The sequence below is a fragment of the Typopeltis vanoorti genome, chromosome 5 (assembly GCF_054136105.1).
Source record: "Typopeltis vanoorti isolate ZY-2024b chromosome 5, IOZ_Tvanoo_1.0, whole genome shotgun sequence".
Classification (NCBI taxonomy): Eukaryota; Metazoa; Arthropoda; class Arachnida; order Uropygi; family Thelyphonidae; genus Typopeltis; species Typopeltis vanoorti.
The window spans coordinates 146,955,578-146,969,537 of record NC_143553.1 but is presented as its reverse complement, the minus strand read 5'-3'; the positions used below and the strand labels follow the sequence as shown (position 1 = coordinate 146,969,537).

The 13,960-nt window shown below is 34.2% G+C and overlaps 1 protein-coding gene across 4 annotated transcripts in view; it reads left to right on the top strand.

Moving 5' to 3' along the window:
* LOC150106921 (lysophospholipid acyltransferase 6-like) overlaps positions 1 to 13,960 on the top strand; it is a 219,177-nt gene that overhangs the window by 73,129 nt on the left and 132,088 nt on the right. For all 4 annotated transcript variants that reach the window (XM_090393380.1, XM_090393378.1, XM_090393381.1 and 1 more), the window contains one exon: positions 11,198 to 11,287. In XM_090393380.1, the coding sequence (XP_090249506.1) occupies positions 11,198 to 11,287 (90 nt within the window). The remainder of the gene's footprint in view (positions 1 to 11,197; positions 11,288 to 13,960) is intronic.

Here is a 13,960-nt window from a genome sequence, read left to right as displayed (position 1 = left end):
CAACAGGTTACCACATGGAATTCTAATCAGTACACTGCAGCACATAGCAATGGATATAGGGTTGGTGAAATGGATAGGTTGTGGTTGATGGAGAGATATCAGAGAGTAGTTTATTCAGGAGTAGAGTCCAAAAGAAGGCCTATGACTAGTGGTGTACTGCAAGGTTCTGTTCTTGGGCCACTGCTATTTAATTTGTTCATTAATGATATTGGAAAGGATCTGAGAGGAACTGTTCAGTTATTTGCCAATGATGCAAAGTTGGGTAGAGCAATAGTGAATAGACATGTCAAAATTTTGCGGGATGATTTGGATAGATTGGCAGACTGGGTTAAGGAGAATTAATGTTAGTTTAATGTGGCAAAGTGTACGGTTATGCATTTTGGGGTGAAAAGATTATCAGCGGTATACCACATTGGTGGAACTGTACTCTAGGAAATTGATGAAGCCAGAGACTTAGGAGTGTTAGTGAATAGGGGGTTAAAGTTTAGGGGGCAAATACCAAAAGTGGCTAAATCAGATCACTTGGTTACTGAAGAATACTTTGACGAGCAGAGACAAGCAGGTTATTGTTCCTCTTTATCGAGCCTTGATAATAATAATAATAATTATTATTATTATTTATTATTACGTAACATCTCCAGGGAGTCCAGAGACTCATCGAGGGAGGGCACCTACTGTACAACTCTCCATCTCCACCAACCACAACTACTTTCAGCATCTACACCAACACCATCTACTGCTGACCACCACCACCACTAGTATTTTCACAGACAATCGCAAACATCCATGCCCACGGCAGGATTCGAACCTGCATCCTTTTGGCTGGAGAGTGGATATGTTAACCACTTGGCCAACCAGGCTGGCATAAGACCCCCATCTACTGAGCACAGATCTGGACACCAGGGTTTCTTGTGATAGGGAGGAGGTAGAGAGGATCCAGAGGCGAGTGACCAAGATGGTAGCTGGTCTGTGGAATGAACCTTGCAAGAACAGGTTGAAGATTTGTGGGTTATAGAAACTGGTTGATATGTGGAAAAGGGGTGATTTGATGGGGATATGATTATATGATAAGAAATGATTGAGAAATTCAAATTACTGAGGGATTTTTACAAGATTAATTCAGAGGAAATTTTTCAGAACAGGTGTGATAGTGAGAGAACTACGGGCTGTCCATGGAAACTGAGCAAGAGTGTAATTAACAAGAGTGTTAGAACTAGGTTTTTTTACTTGGAGAGTGGTGAATGAGTGGGATAAGCTGCCAGAGTCTGTTGTGGGCTTCTTTCTATGAATGAGTTCAAAGCAATGTATGATAGGTACTGTTCAAATGCTAAATAGTTCTTGACACGATGTTTAGTACCTCCTTCGAAGAGTCTAAGGACTCCTCGGAGTTGCCTGTAATAATAATGATAATAATTAACTTTTTAATATATAAATATTTTGTCTTAAGTATCATAGGACATCATCAGCAGTTATTAAGCAACATGTTATGTAAACAACATTAGAAATTACATTCAAAAAATTAGTGCACATGCTTACATTGGATCCCTCTATGTATACAGTACTGTGTTTAAGGATTAAAAACTATTGGGCTGTAATTAAATGAAATTAAAATATAACTGATAAATTGTTATCCTCAGAAATTGAGGATAACAATTTCTGAGACCTTTGGGATAGTGAGACAGTCGTTCCTGTTAAGATTGGGTCTATGACATAAGGCTTCAGCACTTTCTTTATATAAATGCTCATGTTTACATGTGGATCTATGTAGTAACTTGGTGTTTTGCCATTGGATCCTGTGGTTATCATTTTCAACTAAATGTTGTGCGAGGCCAGTTTTGTGAGGTTTGATAAAATAGTTCACATGTGGTCTTGATCTTCAGAGATGCATTTATTTATAGATTTCCTGTTTGTCCATAGAAAGACAAGTTACAGGAACATGGCACTTCATATATGCCAGGTAGCATCATTAGTGAGAGTTTGTCTTTTGGAGAAGCTAACAAATTGTAAATTTGGTTGATTGGTTTATAGGTAGCAGCGAGTTTGTATTTCTTCATAATTTTTGACAAACATTCAGAGATGCCTTTGATATATGGTATAGGAATCCTATGTGCTTCTTTTTGTCTGGGTTGATGTGTAGGGGAGTGGCTAATAATTTTTTTTCCTTTTTTTTTTGAGGGGGGGGGGGATTATTGGATTATATCCATTTAGTAATGCTGTATCTTTAAAGATTCTTCAGAAGAACAAAAACCTGTGTGCTCTGGATACTAAAGATTTTATAATGCCATATTTTTGAGATGGTTGGTGAGCCAATGTATTGTGAATAAAACAACCTGAAGAAGTTGGTTTTCGATAGACAGAAGTGGAAATGGAACCATCTTGTTTACGTTGGATGTGTACATTGAGAAAGGAAATACCTTGTGATGATTCTTTTTCTAGTGTGAATTTGATGCGAGGATGTAGGTTGTTGATACTATTTAGAAATGAGTAGAGTTCTTGCTCTATATGACTCTAGACTGCAAAAACATCACCAACATATCGTAGCCATATTCTGTCTTCTAGGTGTTCAAGAAAAAATTGGCTAAGTTAGGTGATAAGAGTGAGCCCATTGCTGTTCTTTCCTGTTTATATATTTTATCTTTCCATATGAAATAACCTATGATTGTAAATTTGAATAATTTCACAATATCGGATGGAAATTTTTGGGTTAACAGTTATGTTTTCTCTTTGTGAGGGATATTAGTGAAAAGAGAGACAATGTCGAAGCTTACCAATATATGTGTATCTGACAGTTTAATGTCTTTTATTCTTGTATGAAATTGTGTGGAATTTTTTATTGAAGAACCTGAGTGGCCTATGAGGGGAATGAGGAAGGTTAGAGAGAAATCTTGATATTTTATATGTGGGACTGCTTATAGAATCCACAATAGGTCTAAGTGGACAGTTGCTTTTATGTAATTTAGGTAAACCACATATTCTAGGAGGTCTTGCATAGAATGTTTTGAGTCTTGTTTGATGGTTTCCTGATCTATGGATGTTGCTTCATCCAGTAACTTGTTGAGTTTTTTTAGCTGTTTTTTGTCTAGGATCATAATTAAGCAGGAGTATGTATTGCGATCTTGAAGCAATAAATTCATTTTCCAGTTATGTGATTTAGTACCTAAGACTACAGCGGTATTCCCCTTGTCGGCTTTGGTGATACCAATGTTACTTTTTCGTTTTAAAGAGTTCAGAGCTTTTAATTCTGATGGGGGGGGGGGGTATTCAATTCTGATGGTTTGGTATCTTAGGAAATCGATGACGTTTGGATGAAATGGCAAATTTATGACCTTGTGCTAATACATTCAGTTCATCTTCAGTTAGGGGATGGCCAAATAAGTTAACAACCCATTTGTCAGCAGGTAATAAGCACCTCTGTAGCACAATTGGAAGAATGAGGTGCATTGCACCCTTCGATTGGAAAAGGCCTAAGTTCGATTCTCATTGTGACAGGAGGAATCTTTATATGGGCTTCTTTCAATTGAAAGTGAGTTAGCCAATCTCATACACAGGTAGCAGGGTTTTTTCTCCCGGAAACTCGGATTTTTCATCCCGCATACAGACAAATCAGCCTTCAGGACATGCAATTTACAGACAAAAAATACTAGTGGTGGTGGTGGATGGTAGATGATGGTGACAGATGTAAGTATTGTTGAGTAGGTGCCCTCCCTTGATGAGTCTTTGGACTCCTTGGAGGTGTCATGAAATAATATTAATTTGGTTGTATTTTTCTTAGATCTTTCTAACAGTGTTAGGTATTTTTAGGGATTTCATGTATTTGACAGATCAGCTTCCAGTTCTGTTATTTTTATAATATTTAATGCTAATTCCTGTTTTGAAACTGATCACTGATTAAGCAACAAGGAATGGCTAGCTTTTTGATAAATTTTATGAATACCTGATTTAATAACTTCCTTTAATTTAATAAAGGTGGGAATAAGTTTATCACGTCTGCACTTCTTTAAAAATGAGATTCTGGCTTGCATCTTACCCTGTTTCAATTGAAGTTTTCCTAATGAGTTGCTCTTCTGTGCTGTTGGTCCTGAAGGAATAAGACTTTCTTATATAGTTAAAAATTGTCAAAAATTATGAAGAAATACAAACTCGCTGCTACCTATAAACCAGTCAACCAAATTCACAATTTTTTACCTTCTCCAAAAGACAAACTCTCACCAATGATGCTATCTGGCATGCATGAAGTGCCATGTTCATGTAACTTGTTACTATGGACAAACAGGAAATCTATAAATAAATGCATCTCTGAAGATCAAGACTAGATCCATTTTATCAAACCTCACAAATCTGGCTTTGCACAACATGCAGTTGAAAACGCTAACCACACGATCCAATGGCAAAATACTAAGCTACTACATATATCCATATATAAACATGATTATATATATTAAGAAAGTGCTGAAGCCTTATGTCATAGGCTCAGTCTTAACCAGAACAACTGTCTCGCTATTCCAAAAGTCTGGGAAATTGTTATCCTCAATTGTATAAAATAAATTTATCAGTTATATTTTAATTTCATTTAATTACAGTTCAATAGTTTTTAATCCTTAAACATGCTACTGTATACATAGAGAGATTCCAATGTATGCATGTGCACTAATGTTTTTTTTAATGTATTTCCTATTGTTGTTTAATAAATTGTACTGATGATGTCTTATGAAGACGAAATAATTACATATTAAAAATTTAATTACTGTGGTATGCGTGTGATTTTTTTAGTTATATCGTAAATGTATAAGAAATATTTTGATTCATGATGGGGGTGGGGAGGAGACAGTAGTCATTCATTGAAGTTGTAAAAGTGTAGATAAGATTTTTTTGTTTGAAGAGTGGTGAATGAATGAATGAATGAATGATTAGAGTAGACATTTGCTAGAGAAAGTCTTGCTTTCTTTGTTAATTCAATGAGTTTAAGTATGATAGTCATATATAATAGTCATAATATATTGAAAAATTATGCAAAAATAATTACTCAGAAGTAAACTTTTCTCTCACCATATTAAGTTTATAATCAGATTTACTGATATTAGACCACTCATCAGCTTACTAGAATTATGTATTTATTTATTTTTAAAGAAAATCAGAATTTTAAAAAATCAGAACTCCATGGTGGACACAGGAAGTTAAAGAGGCAGTGAAGGAAAAGAAGAAAGCATATCAAAAGTGCCTGGCAAATAAGTCAGCTTGTGCTCTTAGAGAATACAGAGACAAATGTAAGAAAGCTAAACACTGTGTAAAACTAGCTAAACAAAAGTCATGGGAGGACTTTGCCAAGAACATATAAAATAAATATCAAGAAGGTGGTAAGATATTCTGGAGGTTGTTGAAAGAGCTTAGAAATGGAGGAAAGAGTGCTGTAAAAGGAGTTAGAGATGATAAAGGTGACATAAAAATGGGAGAAAAAGATATACTTGAAGTATGGAGTAATTACTTTGAAAAATTGCTGAATGAAACAAGCAGTGATAGCACAGTGGTAAAAAACACTCAACAGGCATGCAATCAGGAATACATATCCATACTTGAAGTAGAAAAAGACATCAAAGGCTTGAAATGTGGAAAGGCAGCAGGAGTAGATGATATTCGAAAAGAGATGCTGAAGTATGGTGGTATAAAAGTCTCTCAGTGGCTGCACTGCATAGTTCAGAAGGCCTGGACAGAGGGGATGAATTCCTGATGATTGGAGTAGAGCTCTCATAGTACCCATATATAAAAAGGGAAATAAAACTGAATGTGAGAATTACAGAGGTATTTCCCTAATGAGTGTTCCTGGCAAGATTTATGCCAGTATACTTGAGAAACGGTTGAGAAGAATTGTGGAAGAAAAGGTTGGTGAAGAACAAGCTGGATTCAGGCCAAATAGAGGCTGGCAGGATCAGATCTTCACTTTGCGACAAATAGTTGAGAAAGCATGGGAATATAACAAAGATCTGTATTTAAGTTTTGTCGATCTGGAAAAGGCATATGACAAGGTGCCAAGAGAGAAGCTATTCAATACGCTACAGTTATATGGTGTCAATGGGGCATTATATCAAGCAATACTTGGACTTTATTTGAGTTGCAAGTCAGCAGTTAGAATTGAAGGAAGTACAGGAAGATGGTTTAATGTTAAATCTTTGTGTGAGACAAGGATGTACATTATCCCCTCTGTTACTCATTATCTATATGAATCACATTATTAAGGAAAGTGGTATTAAACATGATATCAGAATTGGAGATGTTAATATCAGCTCTTTGCTTTATGCAGGCGATGTTATACTTCTAAATAAATCTGCCACAAGCCTGCAAGATTCCCTAACTAAATTGAATAACTGTTGTAATGGATATGGCATGAAGGTCAGAAATAAAAAGACAACGACAGTGAAAATCGGTAGAATCGTTGAAAATGTCAACTGTGTTGTGAACGGAGAACCTGTGGAACAAGTAAAACATTTCAGCTACTTAGGCACAATTTTTAGTGAAGATGGTAAATTAAATATGGAAATAGACAATAGAATCAACAAAGCTGGTATAGTAGGAAGTCAATTGAATAAATTCATATGGAATAAGAGAGAAATTAGTCGGAACACTAAATTACTATATACAAGACAGTGTTCAAACCAGTTTTAACTTATGGATCTGAGAGCTGGGTCAGAAGTAAAACACTTGACCAACGACTAAAGACTGTAGATATGAGAGTCCTGAGAAAGATTAGAGGTGTGAACAGATGGCATCAATGGCAATATCATATTAAAAACGAGAATATTAGGAAAGAACTAGACATTGTCAGCATCAAGGAATGCGTTAGCAGAGCTAATCTCAAGTGGTATGGTCACTTAAACAGAATGGACGAGGAAAGATTAGCAAAACAAGTGTTTTCTGCCAGGTTGGCAGCAAAACGACCCAGAGGAAGACCAAGATATAGGTGGATTGATACGGTACAAAGTGCCTTAGATGATTGAAATATAAGATCTGATAATGTTGGAGTCTTGACAAGTATCAGACTGATTTGGAGGAAAATTGTAGATAGAAGTTAGTAATGATGTAGGTTTTTCATGTAGTACTATCATATCCTGTACACCCCTTGAGGGTACATGTCAGGAATTTGATGATGATGATGATCATTTTTAAAGTGAAATTGATTACTAAGACTAAAGAAGTGGCACAAAAAATAACATAAGACATTAGTGATGATTACTACAACACACTTATCTTAAGATCACATATAATTTTTAAATAACGTTTCTTAGCCATCTAATATAGATTTTTGTTGTCTATCTTCTCTTTCAGAAAAGTTTTAATGGTTTCTAATTGATTTGGCTCTATGGGTTTTGATTTAGAATTGTTTAGTAAATTATTATTTCGTTCTTTAAAACAGGCTTTTTGCCTTTTTTATAAAATCTTTATCAAGTAGCTTTATTTTTATCCTCCTACATGTTTCGCCAATCTGTTTCTATTGGCATCCTCAGGGAATACAAATCAGTTAGCACAAAATGAAGGTTACAGACTAGGTTTTAACCGATGGTTCTAAATCATACAAAAAATTGGTATTGTGCGTGTCTCGTTAATGTGATTTATTCGTGATGACTCATGACTTAATTGTTATGAAAGTTCATTTCTTTGATATTTAATGATCTGATAAAAGTTTTCCAAATTTCTGGTAAAATTAGACCTTGATTCTTGTTTAGGTTTTCAGTTTTACAGACGACTGTAGCTGCTTCTTTAAAGGTTCTTGAATGGTAGTTATCTTCTATGTATGGCATAAGGCTCTTATCCCACTCAATGTGATGGTTAGTAGAGGCAAAGTGGCATGAAAGGCCTGAAATGTCTTGTCTGTTATTTCTGACATATCTTATGTGTTCTTTCTTTCTCGTTTCGAAGCTTCTAGATGTCTGACCTACGTAACTAATACCACATGAGCAAGGAATATTATATACTCCAGAGTATTTGTAGAATGGGTGAGGATCTTTCGGTGATCTTAAAAATTTCCGAATAGTATTGATTGGTTTGAATGCCACTCTGATCTTGTGTGGTTTTAAAAGGTTAGCTAATTTTTTGGAAAGGTTGTTGACAAAAGGAATTGTAATTGTACTGATGTATTGGACGTCATCACGTTGTCGATGTGGTATATCAGTAAATAGAATCTTGTTATAGAGTCTTTTAGGGTAACCATTTAAAGAAAGTTCTCTGGATATTGTGGTTAATTCCGTTAGTAGGTCATCCTTGTCTGTCGTATACTGTATAGCTGTTTTCTTGAGACTATGGATAATGCTAAGTTTCTGAGCTATGTGATGAGTTGAGTTGAAATGGAGGTAACTTCCAGTATTTGTAGGTTTTCTGTATACAGATAGGTTGATACTATTATTGGATTGTTTCTTTATTAAAATGTCAAGGAATGGCAGTTTTTTATCTTTTTCCATTTCTAATGTGAATTTGATGGTATTGTGGAAACTATTGATTTGGTTGAGGTAATTCATTAGTTCTTCTTTCGTATGATCCCAAATGATAAAGATGTCATTTACATATCTGTACCAAATTTTCGGTTTTGGAAAGATCTGGGTTAAGATTTTTTTCTCTAGATCTTCCATAACTCAACACAAGGAGGTGATAGGGGGCTACCCATAGCTAATCCAGTGAGTTGTTTGTAGATCATTTCTTGCCAAATGAAATAGAAGTTAAACAGTGATTGAACAAAGTAGTGATGTTTCTTGGGAACAATTTGTCTAAGATGTTGATGACTTTAACCACTGGAATGTTAGTAAACAGAGATGTGATGTCCAAGCTTGCTAGTATATCCTCTTCAAAAATAGGGATGTTTTTTATTTTATCTATAAAATGTTTTGAGTTTTTAATATAAGTATCCGAAACGTGAATGTGTTGTTGTAAAATCTTCGCAAGATACTTGGATAGTTGGAGAATAGATTCCATCAACTATTGGACGTAATGGTATACCTTCTTTGTGAATTTTTGGAAGGCCATACAATCTAGGAGTAAGTGGGTGCATAGATTTTAATTTTTTTATAATTTCTATAGGCCAATTATTCATTCCACGTAATAATAGATAAAATAAAAAACATCCCTATTTTTGAAGAGGATATACTAGCAAGCCTGGACATCACATCTCTGTTTACTAACATTCCAGTGATTGAAGTCATCAACATCTTAGACAAATTGTTCCCAAGAAACATCACTACTTTGTTCAGTCACTGTTTAACTTCTATTTCATTTGGCAAGAAACGATCTACAAACAACTCACTTGATTAGCTATGGGTAGTCCCCTCTCACCTCCTTGTGCTGACTTATGGAAGATCTAGAGAAAAAAATCTTAACCCAGATCTTTCCAAAACCGAAAATTTGGTACAGATATGTAGATGACATCTTTATCATTTGGGATCATACGAAAGAAGAACTAATGAATTACCTCAACCAAATCAATAGTTTCCACAATACCATCAAATTCACATTAGAAATGGAAAAAGATAAAAAACTGCCATTCCTTGACATTTTAATAAAGAAACAATCCAATAATAGTATCAACCTATCTGTATACAGAAAACCTACAAATACTGGACGTTACCTCCATTTCAACTCAGCTCATCACATAGCTCAGAAACTTAGCATTATCCATAGTCTCAAGAAAAGAGCTATACAGTATACGACAGACAAGGATGACCTACTAACGGAATTAACCACAATATCCAGAGAACTTTCTTTAAATGGTTACCCTAAAAGACTCTATAACAAGATTCTATTTACTGATATACCACATCGACAACGTGATGACGTCCAATACATCAGTACAATTACAATTCCTTTTGTCAACAACCTTTCCAAAAAATTAGCTAACCTTTTAAAACCACACAAGATCAGAGTGGCATTCAAACCAATCAATACTATTCGGAAATTTTTAAGATCACCGAAAGATCCTCACCCATTCTACAAATACTCTGGAGTATATAATATTCCTTGCTCATGTGGTATTAGTTACGTAGGTCAGACATCTAGAAGCTTCGAAACGAGAAAGAAAGAACACATAAGATATGTCAGAAATAACAGACAAGACATTTCAGGCCTTTCATGCCACTTTGCCTCTACTAACCATCACATTGAGTGGGATAAGAGCCTTATGCCATACATAGAAGATAACTACCATTCAAGAACCTTTAAAGAAGCAGCTACAGTCGTCTGTAAAACTGAAAACCTAAACAAGAATCAAGGTCTAATTTTACCAGAAATTTGGAAAACTTTTATCAGATCATTAAATATCAAAGAAATGAACTTTCATAACAATTACATCATGAGTCATCACGAATAAATCACATTAACGAGACACGCACAATACCAATTTTTTGTATGATTTAGAACCATCGGTTATAACCTAGTCTGTAACCTTCATTTTGTGCTTACTGATTTGTATTCCCTGAGGATGCCAATAGAAACAGATTGGCAAAACATGTAGGAGGATAAAAATAAAGCTACTTGATAAAGATTTTATAAAAAAGTGTAATAGTCTTATGAATAATTGTCAAGAAAAAATTCAACATAATGAACAGGCTTTTTGCCTTTTTTACTGTTATACAAGTTTTTTTTTTTTTCCTTTTTTACTGTATCTACACGTGAAAGTGTAGATAAGATTGTTTATTTGAAGAGTGGTGAATGAATGAATGAATGAATAGAGTAGAGTTTTGCTAGAGGAAGTCTGCTTTCTTTGTTAGTCAGTGAGTTTAAGAAGTATGAATAGGCATTTTGTAAATGATGGTTAGTGTGGACTTCTCTCTATAACTCTTTGGAATCCATTGAGTTGCTTATGTATTAATGATAAAATTAAAATAACTGTGTGTGTATTATTTATTTATTTTTTCATTTTCAAAGTAGTATGTGAAGGCTGCCCCACAGAATTTTTGTAAGATAGTTATTCCATGACAATTTAGTGGGATACTATCACTTCTGTTTTATTGATTAATTAATTCTTTGATCATAACGAGTGCAATATCTGTTAGATGTCTGATATGTTATTTTGATTACTCATTGATACCACTATTGTAGAAGTATTAGAGGAGCATAAGGAAATTTAATCCTTTGCTTATGAAATATATTTATGGCACAGATTTGCTGTTGATGCTATGTGTGAAGTTCAAAGAATTTTTTTCTCTCTTTTTTCTTATATTAGGTTAGTTTTGCTTGTGTCCATGTTATATTTGTCTTCAGCTCATATGATGCGCCTTTTTCATCCTAGTGAATGGACATTGGATATTACTGGGTAGGCATAATTATTTGTTTTCACCATCTAAAATAAAAAAAAATTAACACAGCAGTTGTTTAATTTATAACCACTGTTAAAATAAAGAAAATAGTATATTTAGTATGTTACAAAAAATAAGAAATTATATTCTTCATTTTGTTGATATTATACTATAAATAAGCAAAATGGGGGATTCTTCTTAACTCTTATGGGGCTCTTGCATTATAGGATACTGCTTCCTCTTATTATGACATAAGGCTCTATGTAACTGTTTGGTTAGGTTAACTGAGCTCTGAAGACTCTCCATCGTTTAACCATGGAATTCACTGATATTGTTAGGTTGAGTTTAACAGATTATGGTTTCCTAATAAGGGAACCATAGATATTGTTCTTGAAGTAGTTAAGTGGAAAAAAAAATACATGATTTGCAGTGTCTAACTAGGCTAAAGCACTGATGGAATTGATATTCAAGCCATCTCAGTTTGAATACATGAAGAACTTCAACGAGTCAATCTGGAGTAACCAACTTTTCTACATACACCTTCATGTTGCTATGCCTTTAGTAGCCTGGATGTACCTTCCTCTCCTCCAGAAAGCAGGCATCAGTATTTGCTTTCCAAAAACCCATATAGATGAGAATTGGAGTGTGGTGACTACACTCCTTCAGAGGAAAGGCCATGCCCTTTTGGTATTAGCCAACACCAGGTAGTAGAGAAATTCATTATCTTGATAGGATAATGAACAGTACCACTAATTTGCTACCAGAGACTTTAAATAGGCAAAAACTCTGGACTGCAGTACAAAATCCTAGTTATGTTTACCTCATTTTTTCCAGGCATGCAGTATGAATAATGTTCTTAGAATTATGCTGGACATCGTGGAGAGACTCAACATTCATTCATTTTGAAGATACATTAAAATGGGTATTTTAGGGACCAATAGCTAAAACAGTATACTGGACTGAACCCAATAGTAATATTTTAAGAAGATTCCCAGGACACACTTGTGCAAACATCCTTGCATATACTAAATAAATCCAAACTGGAGGAGCACACAATCATCCTATCATGATAATCGCTTCTATGATTAAACACATTCACATCATTAACACAGTTGCATAACTTAGTTACTTTTATGTATTCAGTTTCACTATTTTACCCATAATGATCTAGTTTCCCTGACTCTGTAGGTCTTATACTATTAAATAATTTTTGTAGACTCCTAATATCAAGCACATTCAAGTGCAGTTCATCTTCTATAAATTCATTCTTCCCTCAAATTCACATCCATACATCAGAAAAGTAATAACCATTCCTTGTATGAAGACTATGCATAGAATCATTTGCCATCATAGCCCTTCTTTTTAATTCAGTACTGTCATATGATGGTTAAAAGATTAATAATTTCATTTCACTCTCTCACTTCCAGCAATCGTTTTTATGTCTTCTCTTATGTTGTGTTTATAGCTAGTTAAATTTATGTCCACGAACTATCTGTTTTACTTTTTGTTTGTTTTTCAATTGTATTTACTGTACTTTTGATTTTACTTTTGGAAAACTCAAGGTAGTAACACAGTCATCAATAGCATGTTTTATGAGTGAGTAACCAAACCATATAACATCATTCTTTATTTTTTATATTCTACTTTAGGTGATCCTTACTCAGTAATGTAGTACGTTTCAGTCTTTGTTGTCTGTACTTTCTTGTCTTTCCCATGCTTTTCTACTTCTAGATTTTTTGTAATTCCCACATAATCTGCCTAATAATTTGTTTTAGGCTTGAGATTTTGAAAATTAATTCATTTTCAGTATCCTAATTTGTTTCAGTATTGGCATTTCTCTGTTCAGTGGAACAAGCTTTCAAGTTAGCGTTTCATGTTGCTGGTCTGTTGTTCTTGTGCATTTTTGTCACCAGTTTACACTACTTTAATATTGTAATATCTTGATAATTATATTAGAAAATATACCAAATACAATAAAAATGTAAAAATCACCAGTGATATACTATAAAATACTCATAATAGTGCTTTACAGTGTAAACAACACCAAGAGAGGAAAAAATAAATTAATTTATTGAACATACTAATATTTCACTGGTTTTCTACCTAGCAGTATCTTCAGAGCACAAATTATAACTGTGACAAACACCCAACTAAATCACTGTAGAACAATTCAAGTTGTAACAGAAAATGAGTAATATCCTAATATGCTGCCCTCTATTTGCCGGATAACAATGAAGAATGAACAATGGCTATGAAGCACTTTTCTAACCTCAACAAGTTTAAAATAATGAGAGATTTATTATCCTCTTAACTTAATTTACGCCGCTGGAAAAATAGCCTCTTGGCCCTTTATCATAAAAATCATCTATTTTACCTGAATGTTAAACATTCAAAACTTGTTATATTTCAAATCCAATCTCCAACTTGAACCCAATTATGTTGAGATAGATTATATAGTAGAGAGAGAAAATAAAGAAGAGACTTATGAAGTTTTTTGTTTCTTTGTTTGGCTGTTAGAGATCTTCTGCTTTTGCATCTGAAGAAATTAGGGATCACTTGATAGGGATATCCACTTTTGACAGGAATACCTGTGACAGTCAAAGATAATATGCAGTAGAAGTACTAAATGTTCAGAAAAATTTGAGTTTTTAATTGTACTCTGTTGCCTGCCAGTTGACTGATATGATCAA